This window comes from Eubalaena glacialis, chromosome 3 (assembly GCF_028564815.1).
Source record: "Eubalaena glacialis isolate mEubGla1 chromosome 3, mEubGla1.1.hap2.+ XY, whole genome shotgun sequence".
Lineage (NCBI taxonomy): Eukaryota > Metazoa > Chordata > Mammalia > Artiodactyla > Balaenidae > Eubalaena > Eubalaena glacialis.
This window is the reverse complement of record NC_083718.1, coordinates 15289195-15310289: the sequence shown is the minus strand read 5'-3', so window position 1 is coordinate 15310289 and position 21095 is coordinate 15289195. Positions and strand designations below refer to the sequence as shown.

Below are 21095 nucleotides of genomic sequence, written 5' to 3'. Positions count from 1 at the left end.
GGAAATAATAATCTATCAGTCAGAAGAAACAATGTCTGTTCCTTTGCTAGCTCCCTGGAAAGGGTAGGACGGGAGTGAGTATCTCTTATAGTGAGGCAGACAGCTGAGCGAGCTAAGAGGATGAAAGGTCTTTATGTTTTGGGCAAACATCAAGGGTCCACCTTTGGTAAACCATCGTAATAACTGCTGGAAAATAGGACAAGTAAAGAAGCAAAAAGTCATACCCTATGCATTCAAGGAGCTCCCAAAATCATTGCGAGGGACTTTAAACTGCACGATTCTCGAGGAGAAGGCTCTTCCCCTCTGCTAGGCAGAAATCCTCAGAGCACACAGTTTGGAACCTCACGCACTAGGGCTCTTAAATTTCCTCCTGTGATGTGCTGCCACCCCTTAAATCACGTTCTTGCCCCTGCTCTTTCGGCTTGGGCTTTCTGCACCCCCCGAGGTCCACAGGACTGCAATTCAAAGGGACTCTACTTACTTTACTTCAAACTCCCTTGGTGTGGCCCGTCAGGATTTCTCAATGTTAAGCATTAATGCAAAATGCATTATCGCTTAGCAGTGAGAATTCTGGTCCTGCTGGTGCCAATGATTTTAATCCGGATACCAACACTCCTGTGTTTCATGGGATCCTAACACTTTTAAGACATCAATAATGCTTCCTTTATGCTTATGGAATGTTTTTTCAGCTCACCCTCTTCCATTATCAAAAGAGACTGGCAGGTTTCCTGACATGGTTGGGACCATTTTCTGATTTCACAGAGTTTTGCGGCTGAAAGGGAATTGGAGAGGTCATCTGGCCTGCCTCGAGGTAGGAACAGTCTCAGATTCAAAGGGTAAAAAGACTCCTCTGTGATGTCTGCCAGAGAAAAGGGGCTCATATCCAAACCAGTCTTAAAAGTTTTCACCGTCAGGATATACTTCTTTATTTTAAACACCCTAAGGATCATCAAGGAGACTACCCAATTTTATCTTATTGGGTTTTCTGTGGACACAGAATACAGTGTATAATGCCATATTTTTCTCTCTGGGATTCCTTTATAAATATGTCACTCTGTATGTTTTTCAGTATTCTTTTAACTATAATACTGAAATATACTTTCAATGATTATCCTTTTTTTCTCTTTGCCTTTAATTTAATATAGATCCCCTATCATCTTGGGCTGGCAGCTCTGGATCTTACAAATGCTCTTGTCCACTTGACATGTATGCAAGCATTTTGCTTTATGTATTTAATCTGTATTATCGTTATCATTAGGGTCCTTCTGGCTCTAATATTTTCTTAGATTAGAAACTTTGTAAAGATCAGCTGTAGTCTATAGCACCTTTCCCAGAAGCATATAGAAGGAAAGTTGATAAATAATTGTTTGGTAATGATATGCTGTCATAGTAGTACCACTTTTTTTTCTGGAGAGTATGTAATCTAAGTCTGATTCGGACATTTAAAGGAAGACCATTTGGCCAATCGCTCAATGGTCTCTAGGGATATATCCAAGAAAGAAAGACTACCTTGCCTAGTCTTGGGGAGAATATGTTTATTTTTTGGTAATAGCAGAACTTTTTATAAGCATTGACTTTAATCCATCCTGGTAAATTCTCCATACTGAGAAACAAAAGAGAGAAACCTCATGTCTCAGGCAATAGGATGACTTGGTCGTTATTCTGATTTAGTGAGGACCACTTGGTTGACCAGCCCCTTCTCCTACCTCAACCTCAGTGTAACCTGACAAGAGGAGAGAAAATGCGCAATCATTACACTGCTCTTCTTACTGAAGTCGATGATATAACCTGTATTTAGGGGAAATTATTCCGATGGTTTGACAAACTTTGTCTCTGAGACACAACATTATGAGCAAGATCCCCACTGCAAATAGGAAAGAAAGGCCACCTCAGACTCAGAAAGTACGGTACATTTTTTGAAAATGTGATTTACAAGCCACCCAAAACTTTCTACCTGCGATTCGAAGTTGGCAAGAGCCAAAACATCAGCTTTCTTCTCCTCCTTTTCTGTTTTCTATTTTGCAGCTCTCATTTCTCAGTGTTTATTATTATTGTTTCACCTGCCTGGAGATAGGAAATGTGATTACTTTGATAAATGGCCTGAAAGGTGATCTGGTTTCTCTCCAGCATCTTTCTTTCAGAATATTGGGATTTTTCTATGAAATACAATTTGGTAAACTTCTCTACCAAAGCACAAACTGAAGAATGCAGGTTTGCTGAGAGGAATATTGCCTGTTTTTTAAGGTCCTTAAGGTTAAAGGGGGGAAGAAATTGGCAAAGGAATTTCATGATATACCTATACACACAAAGTGCCTCATTTAATGAAGTCAAGAAAGGTTAAATAAAGCACCAAAGACCATTTAGTGAATGTGAACTCAGTATCTGGGTTGACATGATCCTTCTTAAAGTCTCCACTAATAACCTTCTTGTTAAGTTGGTATAATAGTCACAATTCCAACATTGCACTTCAGCTATGATTTGGAAAGAAAGAATGTCTCAGGGAAGGTATTTTGCAACATAATGAAACTGCTTTTTATGTTTCCCAATGATAATTATCTGGATGTATGATGCACCTTCATGCTAAAGATTGCAGAGCATCAAACTGTATACAGCCACTGTGCCTTTTGTGACACAATATATCTGTGCCCCAGCTAAGTCAGGGCCACCTATGAGAGGCAATGACACCTAGGTTTTTAGGTGATGAACAAAGGAAACATTTCATGTCCCAACACATTTTCCTTGCTCACTGTAGGATTAAAAATTTTATTTTCTGGGGGCCAATTCATTACTTGTTAGTATGGCATTATACTAATTCAGACATGCAACTCATCTTATTTAGACTTGTAGTATTGATAGATTTGAACTTGGCAATAGGAAAGACATGGCAAATGCCAAAGATTTTCAAAGGATAAAATGGCTGGGATATATCTCACAAGGACACGTTAGTTTTGAACCTGGAATTTAGGGATCATGATGGAGGTATTAAGAAATGGGAAAAATGGTAGTGTGTATTTGTTAATCCCAGTCTCCAATTTATCCCTCCCCCCTCTTCACCTCTGGTAGCCATAAGTTTGTTTTCTACATCTGTGACTCTATTTCTGTTTTGTAAATAAGTTCATTTGTACCATTTTCTAGATTCCACATATAAGTGATACCATGTGATATTACTCTTTATCTGTCTGAGTGACTTCACTTAATATGATAATCTCTCGGTCCATCCATGATTAACATATACACACTACTATGTATAAAATAGATAACTAGTAAGGACCTACTGTATAACAAAGGGAACTCTACTCAATATTCTGTAATAACCTATATGGGAAAAGAATCTAAAACAGAATGGATATGTGTATATGGATAACTGATTCACTTTGCTGTATACCTGAAACTAACATAACATTGTAAATCAACTCTACTCCAATAAAAATTAAAAAAAAAAAAAGAAATAGGAAGAGGGAAGTTTGCAAAATAATTTCGACCGTTGGGTCTGGATTGGGTCGGGTTGAGAGTGAAATGCTAGCTGAACATCCAGGTGGGATACACGGCCTGCAGGTAGAAATGCAGAACCAGAGCTTGGAGGAGAGATGTGAAGTCTGCAGACATAAATGAGAGGCGAGGCTTGATGAACTCATGAAGGCAAATGTTTAGAAGAAGTGAACTAACAAAGGCAAGTGTTCAGAAGAAGAAAGAAGCCTGAGGGCCCGACCTTGTAAAAAAAAAAAAAAAAATTTAAGGGACTGTGAAAGGAAGATGTGTTGGTCAAGAAAAGCAAGGAGCCCTCAGTAATTTAGGAGGACTCCTTGGGAAAATTCCGCGGCCCAGACGGCAGCTGTACAATGCAAAATCTAGTAAGTAGAGGAGAATAAGGACCGCGGAAGGGTTACTTGGTCTGGTGTGTAAGGGATCACTAGTGATCTTGACGAGATAAAAATCAATATTTAATAGTACAGTGCAGGCAGAAACTGAGTTGCAATGGTAGCGTAGCTTGGGCTACCAAGGCTCTGTGCTAGAGTTCTCCCACTACACGGCTCTGCGTTGAGCATGTTATAATCCCAAACTCATTTAATCTGGATAGTAGCACTTCGAGGTGAATACTGTAATATCCCCATCTCATATCCCCATGATACTATATTATCCCGATGAGGCCTCTTCTTCGAGATAGATACGATCATTATCTGTTTACAGAAGAGGAAACTAAGGCACAGAGGTCTGAGCAACTTGCCCAAACCCATACAACACATCAGTAGTAGAACTGGCATCTGGACCTGAGCAATCTGGCGTGAGCATCTTTGTTCTGAGCTACGACATCACTACATGATGAAGATGCATATGTGATGCTGTAAGCTTTCCTTTAAGACTTTTAGTGGAAGGAGAAATAACCTCTTTTTAAAAAGTGAGCTCAGAATGTGGGTCATGATCTGGGAGATTCAAGAGGAAACGACAGTCACAGTGGCAGGAGTGAGGGAAAGCAGAAGGTGACAACATGAAGGCGTTTTGAAACTAGAGCTGCATCTGGCATGAGATGGTCGGTCGCACGCGTATGTGTGTTAGTTCATTGGCCGCGGGCTAAGATGCTGGTGCCAAGTGCAGCCGAGAGGGTTGGGTAGCCCAGGGGGATGCTTGGGGGAGCTGCTAGAATAAAGACTTGCAGGCAACACTGGGGACTGAGGGCAAGTGAGAAGGGCCAAAGCAAACAAGGGCTGTGGTCTTTGCTTCATCCTGATCTTTGCTCTTTTAATATTTTATCCTTTCTACTGGGGAAAGGGAATAGGCAAACGTGTATTTTAAAATTTGTTGTTGAATGATGCAAGCTGTCATCAGTACCAGTTCATTAAAACAATCAAGGTTTACTCGATAAAGGGATACTACGAGTAGGACCATCTTTTTATAAGAATGATGACAGTCTATGTGATTAGGGATTAAAACAGCTCTAAAACCTGCAACAGAAAACAATGGTGAGCAAATACACAAATTATAGTTTTGATACTTCTTTAATTCACGGGATTAACTAAATAAAGAGCCTCTGCCTTGATTATAAACACCAATAAACAAAATGTGTTTTCGTTTCTGCAGGCACCTTTAATTGCGGAACAAATCTGATATATCCACCACCGAGTCAGGTTAATTCAACACTTCTGTGGGCAATGCTTCTGTTTAAGACAGGTGTCTTAGTTAAATAAACTAATAATTTTGCAAGGAGAAGTACAAAACATAATTATTTAATTGGCTAATTGTTCAACTATGTTGATTTGCATATTTGTTAGCTGCAACGTGAATAAATAGTTTGTATACGTGTACCCTACCGTTCAAATAATGAAGTCACTCTTGGGAGTAGCATCTCCTAATGTGTGTTAATAGATGTCGCCTAAGAAGGACTCTCTAGTTAAATAAGGTTGAAAAATGTGAGGTAAAAGAAAATGAGATAGTTTTGTTTCTGCAGGAGGTCTAGTATCCTGAAATGAGATGATGGCCGTCTTCACTGTCAGGTACACTGGGCTCTGCTTTACGAACTGTATGTGGAATCCCCCATTTTTACAGGGGAAACATCTCAGGGGCATTAGCGTCCGAGAAGCACATTTGGGAAAATGCTATTTAGAGCTGTCTTAACAATAAGCAGGGGCTTCCCTGGTGGCGCAGTGGTTGAGAATCTGCCTGCGAATGCAGGGGACACGGGTTCGAGCCCTGGTCTGGGAGGATCCCACATGCCGCGGAGCAACTAGGCCCGTGAGCCACAACTACTGAGCCTGCGCGTCTGGAGCCTGTGCTCCGCAACGAGAGAGGCCGCGACAGTGAGAGGCCCGCGCACCGCGATGAAAAGCGGCCCCCGCTTGCTGCAACTAGAGAAAGCCCTCGCACAGAAACGAAGACCCAACACAGCCAAAAATAAATAAATAAATAAATAAAAATAAAGGAATTCCTTTAAAAAAACAAAACAATAAGCAGGTCTCTTTTTAAAAAAAATTTTATTGTAGTTGCTTTACAATGTTGTGTTAGTTTCTACTGTACAGTAGAGTGAATCAGCCATACGTATTCATATATCCCCTCATTTTTGGATTCCCTTCCCACTTAGGTCACCACAGAGCACTGAGTAAAGTTCTGTGCTGTACAGTAGGTTCTCATTAATTATCTATTTTATGCATAGTATCAATAGTGTATATATGTCAATCCCAATCTCCCAATTCCTCCCACCCCCCCCTTTCCCCCTTGGTATCCATATGTTTGTTCTCTAGTCTGTGTCTCTATTTCTGCTTTGTAAATAAGATCGTCTATACCAGTTTTTTCAGATTCCACATGTATGTGTTAATATACGATATTTGTTTTTCTCACTAAATTTTTTCTGGCTAGTCACACCATTCTGCAATCAGCACGCAGGCAGGAAAATGAATTAAAGAAGCATATGTTTTGTTTTCTATATCTCTGTGTCTCTACCCCCCTTTCTTACACACACACACACACACACACACACACACAATACTCTGTATAGCTTCTTCTGGTAAACATGCAAACCTCTTTTTGTCCCCTTTTATTACAGGCATATTGACAGGCTTGCTACCCTTCAAAAACTATGCAGTAACCCTAGCTGCTTGCACTTTGGCTGGCTGTACCGAGAGCTCGCATGCACTGAACATCTCTACTCCACAAGAAGGTAAAGTAATTTCAAAGGTCTTGACTTCCACATTTCAGTCATGAATAATAAAATAGGAGAAGAGCTAAATGCTGCAAGGCCATTTGCTACAAAACCCCAACCTAATTTGATGACAAAGTGCATTGCCAGGCCATAATTGCTCCATTTTTTGGGGGGGAGCGAAAATGAATCAAACTCCATACCCTTTAATGACATGCATCTTTAATAGCTGTAATGCAGATTAATGGGCTTTTTAATTGCTGTTACATTGTTCATGCAAGAGCCTTGTCATTAATATGAAGCATCTGAAAGATTAATGAAAGCTTCCTCATTTTACTATGGCTCAGAAGTAAATCTAGAGACAGTCTGACTAAAAAGAATTGATTGTATGGCACAGTATGAAATTGAGAATCAAACGGTTGATTTCCATGGTCTCTTTTAACTGCTAAACACCAGCATAAGCAACAATTATTTCAGTGTGATAGAACCTCCAAACGCCAATCGAGGCATTATTAATCACGGCCTGGTTCCTTCCGACTCAAGTCGCACTTTTGTTGTACTTGGAACTCACAAACTGTTGGCATAAATTAATGTTTCAAAAAGCATACATTCAAGAAGGCAGTGGGAAAGAGAAAATATTTTAGCACTCTAAAGCGAAAGCTTTGCTCAAGCATCAGAATGCATCTCTTTGAGAAATAACAGCTCTCAAAACATTTAAAGCATTGTTACTTCGTATTTCTCTCTCCTGGATGAGAGGGATTAACACATTTCTCTTACTGTCTAGTTGTAAAGTTATTCAGGAGACTTAAAACCTTGATCTTTAGGGAAAAAGAGTCTGCCAGTCTCTCTCTTTTTCACTATCCCTCCACCCCCCCCTTACCCACTTCCTCTTCTTCCCCCCTCCTTCTTTTAAATCCTTAAAGCAAGTACCACTCGCACAGAAAATGTGTAAAGAAAGACAATGGAGGCACTTCCCTGGCAGTTCAGTGGTTAAGATTCCGCGCTCCCAATGCAGGGGGCACAGTTTCTATCCCTGATCAGGGAACTGAGATCCCACATGCCACACCAGGTGGCCAAAAAAAAAGAAGACAATGGCTCATCTGATGAAACCAGGACAGAAAAGAAGAGTTTGTAAAATCCTTCTTGTGACAATTTGTTCTTCATGCCTTGCACCTGACCTCACCAGACCACCCTCACCTGGGCTACAGCATTGGTGACCCATCTTCCGTGTTTTCTCAATGTTCTCTCCATCTGGTCTACCAAGACTAGCATGTTTTTCTTATTGTGTCTTTGCTTCTGCTGAGGCATATATCATTATTCCCTTTTCCAATTACTTCCACCAACTTCAATATGGCACAGATTGTCCTATATCTCACTCTTTTCTCCACATCCAGTACATCCTTTGTCCATGTCTTGCCTGGTACCCTCCAAACCTACTTCACAGCTCAACCCCAGAGGGATTCCTGCTCATTCAGTTCACCATTTTCTTTTCATTATTTCAGGATTTCCCAATTTCTAGTTTTTCCTTAAATTTATTACTAATTTACTGAACGATAGGTATGTTTAGGATCAATTTCTAAAAGTTTTTTTAGTTCTTGTGACTCCAATTCATTGACCATTACAGAAAATGAACAGGCCCCCTTTACTAAAAAAAAAAAACTCACATACATTGTAGTTTTCATGTGTAATTAATTTAATTCTGTATTTTCTGGCTATTTCTATGGCTACATATAGGTTTTTTTATATCGATTATGAACCGCTCTCCCTAGCATTGCCCATCTTAGATCAAAAGCTCCTCAAGGGTAGGGATTCTGTCTAATTTGCTTTAAAAGGCACAGCCCAAGTAGAGATTATGGGTTAATAACACTTGTGATGAAGTAACACAAGCATCAGTAAAGTGAACTAGTGTAAATACTCCCCATCCATCATTGAGGCAAATTCTCATAAATTCAGGACAGGTATTTAGTTCCTAAAGCAATTAGTGACAAGCTGCCCACGAATCAGGAACATTTCCATGCTTGGGATTTCAGGTTTATTCCATGATTTATTGGTTTGGGTCTGAAAAGTTTGAATTAGAAAAGTAAACTAAAATTAGACTCTATATATCTTTTTAATTTTTCCCACAGCACCACAAGAGGTTCAGCCACCAGTAGCCAAATCCCTTCCCAATTCTTTGTTACTCTCCTGGAATCCACCCAAAAAGGCAAATGGTATTATAACTCAGTACTCTTTATATATGGATGGGATACTAATCTATTCAGGCAATGGAGAGAACTACACAGTCACAGGTAAGACTTCTATAGGTATCAGTAAATAGTTATAGTCTATATTAAAGACTATATATTAGTATGTATTATATATACTTACAAATTAATATATATATTTCAGTATATATTATATAGTATATAGTATATATATTATATATATATTACATATATATAATATATATATATATAAAATAGTTATATGAGAATGCAGTTTCAAAAGTTGGGTTACTTAGTTTTGTCTCCTGTTAAATCACTAAAATTCCATGACCTTTGTGGTTACATTACACTTACAGTGAAGCCAAAGCTGGAAAAATGGAAAAGGGCTCACGTTGGCTCCCTTCCCCCTCCCCCAAGGCTGTCTTACTGCATGTTCTCTACCATTGTCCCACCACTCCTCACCTGAATCCTTCTACTAATATACCTTTGCACAGGTGCAGAGGGGGGTTTGGAAATGTATAATATCAAAACAGACAGATCAGCATATGACTCCTCTGCCTCTAACTGATCACAAGATTGAAGCTGGGACCCAGTGTGCTCCCCAGCCGTGCTCGCAGTACAGTGATGTCATTTCAATTCAATTGATGTCATGTCAATCCAATTGGGGCGATGATGTCATTTCAAACAAATGCCACTGGCACATGAATTAACCACTTTAAAATCCTCATGAATGTGGAATAAGCTTAAGACTCAGAAGTGTGACTCAGTGTGGTCTGAATTTGAGACCATTTGGGAAGAAACATAATATATCTGCCTAGATCATATTATAAAGTGTCATGACACTTAAGAAAAGTGAATTGTTGGAAACCTTGTGAAACACAAGGCCTGTATTATGTATGTTGTCTGGTGCCTGAATCGTGTTTATATTTGTATGGTAATAGTGGTTATATATTTTATGATATTTTAGATATTATACGTGACTATTAGGTGAGACATCATTAATCAAATATTGATTGATGAAACACTGAGGCCTTAGAGAGATTAAATTCTTCATGAAAGGTCATAACAGGTTAGCGTCAGAGACAGGATTAATTGTTTATGTATTCACTCCTTCACATTAATGCCAGGTACTAAGGTTGTAACAGAGGACCAGCCAGACGTTGCCTCCCCTCAGCCCCTTGATGCTCATGATTTCATGGCAACACATACAGATGCAGGAATGAGGCATATTGGGACAGGGCTATGGCATTCATCTAATTGCATTCTCTGAATTTATATTTTTTGTATCCTCTCTAGTCTGAGAGGCTTCAAAGCACAAGAACTATTACTTTTATATTTCATTCATCATGGTTGGATAGAATTCTGTAATACTTATTCTGTGAGGTAGGTGTTATCGTTACCCCCATTTTACAAATGAGGAAATTGATGCACAGAAATGTTAAGCAACTTCCTTCAGGCCACACAGCCTGTGAGAGGTGGACTTTGATACCATCTCAAGTATTCTGACTACTGATGAGTATGCGGTCTTAAAACAAGTTATTTAACTTCTGAGACTTAGTTTCTGAAACAGTAAATAGAAATAACTGCAATTTTCAGGATTTTGAAGGGAACTAGAACTATAAAAACACCTAGCATGTTCTTAGTAAACTTAGTAAAGAGAACTAAACTAAAAAATAAATACTAAAACTAAAAATAGATTACCCTTGCCCTAGGATTATCTGAAGGCATTATTTTAACTAAAAGTTATTGGCCATAGACATTATTTCAGAAGAAATGAAAACACATCATGGAATGAACTTTACTCATATATGAATCATTATTACACAAAATACTTCTGTAGAACCAAAATTGTCATCATGCGTAATGGGGAAAGCACACCTTTTAAGCCCATTGTAGACATTTCCTCCGAGAAGCCTTCTCGGACTCCCAAATATGAGTTAGGTATGCCCCCTGTGTGCTCACTGAGTGCCTTTATGCTCCCCCCCCCTTTTTTTGGTTTGCGTTGTCTTGAATAAGGCTGTTTGTTTACTTGTCAGTTTGCCCTGCTAAACCATGGGCATCATAAAGACGGGGCCATGTCTGCCTTGTTCATGACTGCATCTCCAGGACTGATTACAGAAAAGGTATAGAACAAACAGTGCTGAATAAGTGAATGAATGAAGTCAGATGACTCCTGGGAACAAAGAAAGAAGATTGCAAATTGAGGGAGTGGGTGGGGAGTAGGAGTAGTGTGGATTTTAAAAAAAGCAATAGGGAAAAGAGAGGCGAGAAAAAGGTAGAAACCAGAGAAAAAGAAACTAAGATCCCTTTTCTGTGCAGAAGCGAATGCTGACCTAGTCCACAGAGAAGTGGTGTGTGATGGCGGGTCTCAAAGTGTGGGCCTTGAAAGTTTCCAAAATGTGCAGAATGCCACATGAGGTGACACTCCAAAACCAGGAAAAGAACAGGGTGGGGAGGAGAGGAGGCTAGAATTCACACTGATTTCTCATACCACCTAAGAAATGAAACTAATTCTGTATTACGTTGACTCGAATCCTTAACAGACCCATGTGACTATAGTATCTGCATTGAAAGATCATGGCAAATGTTAGCATAGTATAAGAGATGCCCCAAATATAAAGAAAGTGGAATATTTTTATAGAGTCCTTAACCGTCTTCTCTAACTACAGTGATAATGGTTTCTTTGGTGGTTTTCATCCTTCAGCTAGATTTTTAAAGATTATTTCTCTGATAAGACTCATAACATTTTTTCCTATGTCCTCCTTGGCATCTCAAAGGCAACTATATTTCTTGTTGCTTTTATCTCCAAATGGCAGAAGATACGAAGTACAGTAGGAATACAGTATTGGTCACTAAAGAGAGGAACTAAGCCAAAAACATTATGATGGGGTTCAAAGTTGTACATGATGATTCAAGTGTCATAGCCAGCAAAGTTGAGGCCCAGAGACGCCAAGAAATCCTAGTCGGTAATTGGAAGAACTGATTCAAATCTGGGTCTCTCTGGCCTCAAAGTCCATACATTTCATCTCTACACATGCTACTTATTGAACACATTTTATTATTCCTCACAACAACTCTGAAAGGGAGATGGAAGCTTGATTACAAACCCCAGAGCACCTATGTTAATCTTCTAGGGCTGCCATAACCAAATACCACAGACTGGATGGCTTAAACAACGGAAATTTATTTCTCATAGTTCTGGAGGCTAGAAGTCCAAGATCAAGGTGTTGGCAGGTTTGGTTTCTCTTGGGACCTCTCTCCTTGACTTGCAGGCAGCCACTTTCTCCCTGCATCCTCACATGGTCTTTCTTACGTGTACACCCCTGCTGTCTCTTCCTCTTCCTTTAGGGGCATCAGAACCATTGGATTAGGGCCCTATCCCTATAACCTCAGTTAACCTTCATCACGTCTTTAAAAGCCCTATCTCTGTAAATCAACTATACTCCAGTATAAAATAAAAATTGAATTTAAAAAAAGCCCTATCTCCAAACGTAGTCACACTGGGGGTTAAGGCTTCAACGTGTAAATTTTGGAGAACACAATTCAGTTTGTAACAGCACCCAAAAGTGAGTGTTTTCTGCTGAATGTCCACTTTTCTTGAGATTCTCCAATGGCATGCAAGTTAAATAAAATGGTCTTTTAGATCTCTTTCAACTCTTTCAAGATTTTGTATCTGTGATATACATTACATTTAGGTCATTTATGTCTTCAAAATTCACCTGTCCACTAGGAATCACAGAAAAGAAGAATGGGAAAGGGAATCTGGCTGGTTGAAGTCAGCCCAGAGAAAACTGATGGAGAAAACTGCTCTAGCATTGGGTCTCACTTTAGTCTCTACAGACACTTTAAATCCTGCCACGTTTCATCATAAAATGTATCCACGATGCTATTGGTACTCGTTGCTTGTCTTTGTGCCAGGATTTTTGTGGCATAATGTCCTTTCCATTCTGAGTAGCTTGTGGATGGAACTTCTATTCTATTCTGTTCTATTCTATTCTATCCTATTCTATTCTATTCTATTCTATTCTATTCTATTCTATTCTATTCTATTCTATTCTATTCTATTCTATTCTATTCTGGCTGGTGCTGTCAGTAATAGCAAGAGTTTAGGGTCAATGAAATGGATCTCTCCAGTGCTGAAATGTCAATTCATAGAGAGACTGAAAAATGAAAGCTGTAGTCTACTAGATTAGAGAAATAATTGATAGCATTTTTTAGTTATAAAAGTAACATATGCTTACTGAAGATAATTTAAAATATGCAGATATCTAATACCTGATAATCCCACCTTACAGATAGAAACTCTTAGTATTTGATGTAATTCCTTCCAGCACTTTATTCATTTTAAAAAAATTGAGCTATAATGTATAATTTGGAATCCTTGCATATTCCCTTAATATGAATATATCTCACACCACAAGGATTTTTCTAAAAATATCTTGAAATATTTTAATAATGTTATATTCCATCTTATGAATGTACATTAATGCATTTAACCACTTAAAAATTCAAAATTTCTAATGTATCTCATTTTAAATATTTTGTGATAAATATTACTGTACATAAATCTTTGTTTGCTAGATCTCTAAACGGGGAATAGCTAAGTCAAAGGTAGCAAACTTTTTCAGAATATTTGATATACATTTTTGCATTGTTTTCCAGAAAAGTTCATAAACAGTGAATGTTACATCCTTACATCTTTGACAGTTTTACAACCTGAAAATATTATTTTTATTTGCATGTTTAGCTACTAGTTTACTGCATACTTTTGTATGATGATTAGTGATTTATATTTGATTCAGCTGATCATAGTATGGATGAGCAAAAATTTAATAGGGGTAAGGATTCAGTTTGAAACTTCTTTAAGAGCTGTGTTTCATACCCTGTTTTTCCTGGCTACAGTCACCTGCACTATTTACAGTTCTTTGTCTTCTACACCATCAAAAACTTCCTTAATGACTTGGCTTAGTGTCCCCTCCTAAATATTCAAGGTGTCAACCTTTCTTTTCTCACTCCTACTCCATTTATTTGTAGCTTCCTTTTAAGTTTCCACATAGAACAAACACTTTTCCGTTATGCATAAAAAAATGGATCTTGCCGCCATGGTGGATACAGGTCAAAGTAAATGCATTTCAATTCAAGAGCCACTTAGCATCTAGGTGGCTGGAATGTTTTTCTTCTTTCTCTTAAATATGAAGCATTAAAAGTCAAAGGCAGTGCTGCACCTTGAGTTAGTACAAAATATATTTAAAAATGCATACAGTTCAAATTTTTGCCTTGCATAGGCCATAAGCTAGTAAAATGGTGGGTCAGTTATGACACTGAAAAATGAATCCAGTTAGAGAACCTCCCGAAGGCTGTTGATGTTCCCTATAATAAATAGCACACACTTGAAGTCAAACTTTTTCATTCTGTATTCAAAGGTAATGGATTTTTCGTAACCATAGTAACCTTGGGGTATTTCTGGATAAATACATGAGGTATATACATTCTAGTTTTATTTTTGAATATAAACTACCACATTATGTATTACTAATAATATGAAAAATAGGCTGTAGGTTAGTATAATGACAGCTTAAACTAGTATGCATTTTTCTCCTGCAAAAAATAAATATTTATCAAAAGTATAGTTTCAATTAATTTTCCCCCCAGTTTTGTGGTATTCTGGTGGTGCCATTTATCTTTTTTTGCAAGATCTCCATTAATCTCTTATTTCTGTCTCATAACAGATTTTTAAGAATTTCAAGGTAAAAACAATTGTGCTTTAAAGCTTATGATTAAAAACATTATTGAAAGATTGAAGGACCTATATTGATATCAGCAGCAGAGCTATTGTGGCGCCACTTAAGATGTGTGTATACCGTATGTTCATAAAGGGGGAGGAAAAAAGAAACCTTTTGTGAGTCTGTTCACAACATACTGGGATTGTTTCAAAGTTCAGGCTAGATAGCTTCCTGATTGATGATGACCATCCAAACTGTAGCCAACCAGATCATTCTCATTTTAAATGAGCGCCCTAGTAGAAACTGGCAATCTTTAAGAAGTTCGTGAGATAGTTCACAGAAGCCTACAAAGTTTTTGGAAACAAAGATAGCAAGATGGTGGTAACCTGAAGAAGTATACTATGAGCATGACTTGGAGGTTTATGTGAGTTGTGTTGACCAGTGAAGAAAGAATAGCGATCCCTCAGGACAACTCTTTTCTTACTATGTAAGTGGTTCTTAGTTAACCCAACCTAAACCTTTGCTGCTTACAAATAAGAGAATTTCAAAGGGGGAAACGTCAAAAGGGATTCCCTAAAAGTTATATCTGACACCAAACCTTGAAACATGAACATTTTCAAGTGTATTATCTCATAAATCTATAGTAGTCTTATGATTGAATAAGAGTGACTGATTTCTAGCACCATTGATGGCATCTTCCCATCACCATTAGGACCTGAGATTCTATCACTAAGACTGAGCCAGTAAGACAAGGATAATAGTGGTATAAGGAGTGTGTGTGTGTGTGTGTGTGTGTGTGTGTGTGTGTGTGTGTGTGTGTGAGAGTGAGTATGAGAGAGAGACAGATAGAAAGACAAAGGCAGAGGCAGAGAGAGAGAAGAGAAAGAGAGAAGAAAAGCAGATGAATTTCTGGTAAAGTCAGATAGACAGTAAGTATTTATATCTTTAACCCCTAAAAGTGCTAAAACTTTTTTTTCAGTCTTATTTGCCAAGGTCAGAAAGGACCATGTATAAACAGCAAAATAAAAATGTTCATCTTGAACCTTCCAAACACTTAAGTCTTACGATGAGACATTTATGATAGAAGAAGCTGTATTGCTTATGGCACAATAAAAAAAGTGTTCAAAGGTTAGGTACTTCTAACCAAGCATTATAAGAAACCTTATCAACTCTCTACAAATTTGAGCTAAATTATATTCATTCACACTGATGGCTTACAAAACATCTTTTCTTAGCAAAACAAAACTTCACTTTAACCTTGATATTTTCTTTCATTTTGCATTTTTGAATACCACAATGCAGTGATTCTAAATCACTCCTCTTACATAAAGTAATGTTACTGAGGGGAATACTGTTAACATGCTTGTGTTCTAACCCATAAGGCAGAGTATTAATAAGACAGAGTATGTGAGGGTTTTCAGGTAAGGCAGTGATCTCATCTATGAGTGATGGTGCCTCCCTATTACAAACTAATTCATACTTTGTGCCTTTTTGATGTGACTGACATAGCGTTAAATTATACAAAGTCTAAGAAACCTTGAGGATACAAGGAAAAAAGTCCAAATAATGAAAAGAAGTGAAAGCCTTCAGAGGCCAAGTTACTAAGCTGCTAACTCTGTGATCAAAGACTCCAGAAGAGTTGCTTACAGTTTAGCCACAGCCCTGATGCTTGGGTTAACAAACAATGGATGCTTTACTATAAAAAGCCCTATTCACTTAGTAACAAAGGGTCAAGTGAAGTGAAATAACTTGTACAGAATGTTTAAATATCAGTTGTGATTGTAAACAATACAACCAAAGTGTTATTCTTATTTTCAGATGCTTCTCCAGTGCACAAGTATGTGAAGAAATTAAATATGTTTAAATTTATATCTTAAGATCTGTACCCAAATATTACCTGTGATCTGTTAACCTAATTGATGAATATTATACTCTTAAATGGTAGGAAAAGGCTCTCTATTTGAAGGGATTTCATAGGAATAGTGGGAATCAGATCCAGTTAGAAAAGTAGTGGAGTTAAATCCTGAAAAATGTGATGGAATGTCTTCTCTTTTTAAAAAAAAAAACTTATTATTTTATATTGGAGTATAGCCAATTAACAATGTTGCGATAGTTTCAGGTGCATAGCAGAGGGACTCAGCCAAGCATATACATGTATCCATTCTCCCCCAGACCCCACCTCCCATCCAGACTGCCATATAACATTGAGCAGAGTTCCCTGTGCTATACCGTAGGTCCTTGTTGGTTATCCTTTTTAAATATAGCAGTGTGTACATGTCAATCCCAAACTCCCTGAGTATCCCTTCCCTCTACCCTCCCCGCCTGGGAACCATAAGTTCATTCTCTAAGTCTGTGAGTCCATTTCTGTTTTGTAAAGACGTTCATTTGTATCATTTCTTTTTAGATTCCACATATAAGCGATATCATACGATATTTCTCTTTCTCTGTCTGACTTACGAATGTTTACTTCCATTGAGAGCTTTACAAATAGAACCTGCCTGCTATTTTGAGCATTAAGAACTGCCATTATTTTAAATTTATTTCTTAAAGCTTCTTAATTGAATGATAAATTCACACCAAAAACATATCTTAAGTATACAGCTTGATGAATATTCTCAAACTGAACACATCCATGGAACCAGCGCCCAGATCAAGACACAGAACATTCTTGGCACCCTAGAGGCCCCCCATTTTTGCCCTCATGTCTTATCTCTTGACTCAGGTGACTGCTTTCCTGATCCTTTAGCATAGACTTTTTTTGTTTGTTTTGCTGTTTTGTATTTAATATGAATGGAATCAGACAGTGTGTTCTTTCTTCACTGGTTTCTTTTGGAGAATGGAGGAGGGAGAGTGAATCAGTGGAAAAATCCTTTGTATTCCTGCACATATATCCTGAACCCTCTGACCTCCAAGCTGTTACCATGACAGTGTCAGCTGTTATAGTCCTACCTTCCAGAAAGCCATTGGAATATTTGTGAAATGAACCATCTACCTCCTTCTCCAAGTCCAGAACTGGGAACTAACTATAGAGAAGCTCCATCTATGAAATTAGAACTTAGCACATGGAATCACTGGCCTGTGTTCACCAGCAAAAAACTTCTAAGTGTCCACTAATGGAATATTGTGTGGCCATACACCTCAGGATGCTGTAGAAGAATATTTAATAATGTGGAAAGGTGTTAAAAACAAACACTTCAACAGCAAGTAATATGTGAATCTATTTTAGTAAAATATATGTGTGTACACATGTGTATGTATACATGGATGTGAATACATACGTATATGAATATGTATGTCTAGAGATATACACCAAAGTCTTAACAGTGCTTATCTCCCAGTAATGGGATTCTAGTGTTTTCTTTCCTTTTTTTGAAGGGGTCTTTTTATCTTTTAAATTTACTACAATTTGGATATCATCTGAATTTTTGTAGTATTTTTCCCAATTTTAATATATATAATAAAATTGGTACAATTGATATTTCAGGAATCGGATTGCATTCACCTATCAGTACTTATCTGTTAGTTCTCTCTACTCTTTACTTTGATACTTAATCAGGTAGATCACCTTACTCATTTCCTTCTAGCCAGTATCAAGTGTGGTATTCTCCATACCTCTAGCACGATCTACCCCCATTAAAATGTTACCCATATATGATGATCTAGCTCAATTCCCACATCTTCCTTTGATTCACAGATTCTTATCATTTTCCTAAAAATTTGTCACTTGAATACATTCTGTCTTGCAATATTAACTTATTTTAAAGGCGATAAATCTTGATTCCAAACAAGAGTGTAGGTACATTGAGTACAGTTATCATGTTATTTATTTTCATGATCGCTATAGTAGGTAGCCTAGGAATAAGGACCCAATTGGCCTCTAATAATCTCTTATTGGATTGAGTTGAAATGAATTGAATTAAATTGACGAACACTGAGAATCAGTAAATTAATATTTTAAAGTAAATGACAACAAACACCGATGCATAATTCAGAAGTAATTAATATGCTAAATGTGGTAAACAGTTTTAATGAGGTAGGCTGTTCCTGTAGCTTCATAGAATATTTCATTTAATTATACAATATGTAGCAAATTCTTTTTTTGGCTAAACTACTTGTGTAAATTTGCTAGGGCTGCTATAACAGAGTATCGCAGGAGAAATTGATTGTCTCACAGTTCTAGAGGCTAGAAGTCCCATATCAATGTGTTGGTGAGGGTTGGTCCCTTCTAGGGACTGTAAGGGAGAATCTGTTTCATGCCTCTCTCCTAGGTTCTGGTGGTTTGCTGGCAATCTTGGGTGTTCTGTGACTTGTAGAAGCATCTCCCTGATCTCTGCCTTCATCTTCACATGGTATTCTCCTTGGGTGCTGCCTGTGTGGAAATTTCCCCTTTTTATAAGAACGCAAGTCATATTGGATTAGGGCCCACCCTGATTACTTAATCTTTTTTTTTTTAACTTTTACGTTGGAGTATAGTTGATTAACAGTGTTGTGTTAGTTTCAGGTGTACAACAGAGTGATTCAGTTATACATATACATGTGTCTATTCTTTTTCAAATTCTTTTCCCAATGAGGTTGTTACAGAATATTGAGCCAAGTTCCCTGTGCTATACAGTAGGTCCTTGTTGGTTATCGATTTTATTTTATTTTTTTGAACTTTATTTCTTTATACAGCAGGTTCTTATTGTCTATTTTATACATATTAGTGTATATATGTCAATCCCAATCTCCCAATTCATCCCACCATCACCCCCCACCCCCGCTTTCCCCCCTTAGTGTCCATACGTTTGTTCTCTACATCTGTGTCTCTATTTCTGCCTTGCAAACTGGTTCATCTGTACCATTTTTCTAGATTCCACATATATGCATTAATATACGATATTTGTTTTTCCCTTTCTGACTTATTTCACTCTGTATGACAATCTGTAGGTCCATCCACATCGCTACAAATGATCCAGTTTCATTCCATTTTATGGCTGAGTAATATTCCATTGTATATATGTACCACATCTTCTTTATCCATTCGTCTGTCAATGGGCATTTAGGTTGCTTCCATGACCTGGCTATTGTAAATAGTGCTGCAATGAATATTGGGGTGCAAGTGTCTTTTTGAAGTATGGTTTTCTCTGGGTATATGCCCAGTAGTGGGATGGCTGGGTCATATGGTAATTCTGTTTTTAGTTTTTTAAGGAACCTCCATAATGTTCTCCATAGTGGCTGTATCAATTTACATTCCCACCAGCAGTGCAAAAGTGTTCCCTTTTCTCCACACCCTCTCCAGCATTTGTTGTTTGCACATTTTCTGATGATGCCCATTCTAACCGGTGTGAGGTGATACCTCATTGTAGTTTTGGTCAGCATTTCACTAATAAATAGTGATGTTGAGCAGCTTTTCATGGGACTCTTAGCCATCTGTATGTCTTCTTTGGAGAGATGTCTATTTAGGTCTTCTGTCCATTTGTTGATTGGGTTGTTTGTTTTTGTGATATTGAGTTGCATAAGCTGTTTTTTGGAGATTTTGGAGATTTATCCTTTGTCCATTGTTTCGTTTGCAAATTATTCTCCCATTCTGAGGTTTCTCTTTTCGTCTTGTTTATTATTTCCTTTGCTGTGCAAAAAACTTTTAAGTTTCATTAAGTCCCATTTGTTTATCTTTGTTTTTATTTCCATTACTCTGGGAGGTGGGTCAAAAAAATCTTGCTGTGGTTTATGTCAAAGAGTGTTCTTCCTATGTTTTCCTCTAAGAGTTTTATAGTGTCTTTAATCCGTTTTGATTTTATTTAGGTCTTTAATTTGTTTTGAGTTTATTTTTGTGTATGGTGTTAGGGAGTGTTCTAATTTCATTCTTTTACATGTAGCTGTCCAGTTTTCCCAGCACCACTTATTGAGAAGGCTGTCTTTTCTCCATCGTATATCCTTGCCTCCTTTGTCATAGATTAGTTGACCATACGTGCATGGGTTTAACTCTGGGCTTTCTATCCTGTTCCATTGATCTATATTTCTATTTTTGTGCCAGTACCATACTATCTTGATTACTGTAGCTTTGTAGTATAGTTGGAAGTCAGGGAGTCTGATTCCTCCAGCTCCATTTTTTTTTTCCCCCCTCAAGATTGCTTTGGCTATTTGGGGTCTTTTGTGTCTCCATACAAATTTTAAGATTTTTTTTCTTGTTCTCTAAAAAATGCCATTGGTAATTTGATAGGGATTGCATTGAATCTGTAGATTGCTTTGGGTAGTATAGTCATTTTCAAAATATTGATTCTTCTAATCCAAGAACATGGTATATCTCTCCATCTGTTTGTGTCATCTTTGATTTCTTTCATCGGTGTCTTATACTTTTCTGAGTACAGGTCTTTTACCTCCTTAGGTAGGTTTATTCCTAGATATTTTATTCTTTATGTTGCAGTGGTGAATGGGATTGTTTCCTTAATTTATCTTTCTGCTTTTTCATTGGTAGTTTATAGGAATGCAAGAGATTTCTATGCACTAATTTTATATCCTGCAACTTTACCAGATTCATTGATTAGCTCTAGTAGTTTTCTG

General features: G+C 37.6%; 1 protein-coding gene across 1 annotated transcript in view; it reads left to right on the top strand.

Moving 5' to 3' along the window:
- USH2A (usherin) overlaps positions 1-21095 on the top strand; it is a 795289-nt gene that overhangs the window by 347361 nt on the left and 426833 nt on the right. The window contains exons 30-31 of the mRNA XM_061185303.1: positions 6536-6649; positions 8755-8916. Coding sequence (XP_061041286.1) covers positions 6536-6649; positions 8755-8916 — 276 coding nt within the window. The remainder of the gene's footprint in view (positions 1-6535; positions 6650-8754; positions 8917-21095) is intronic.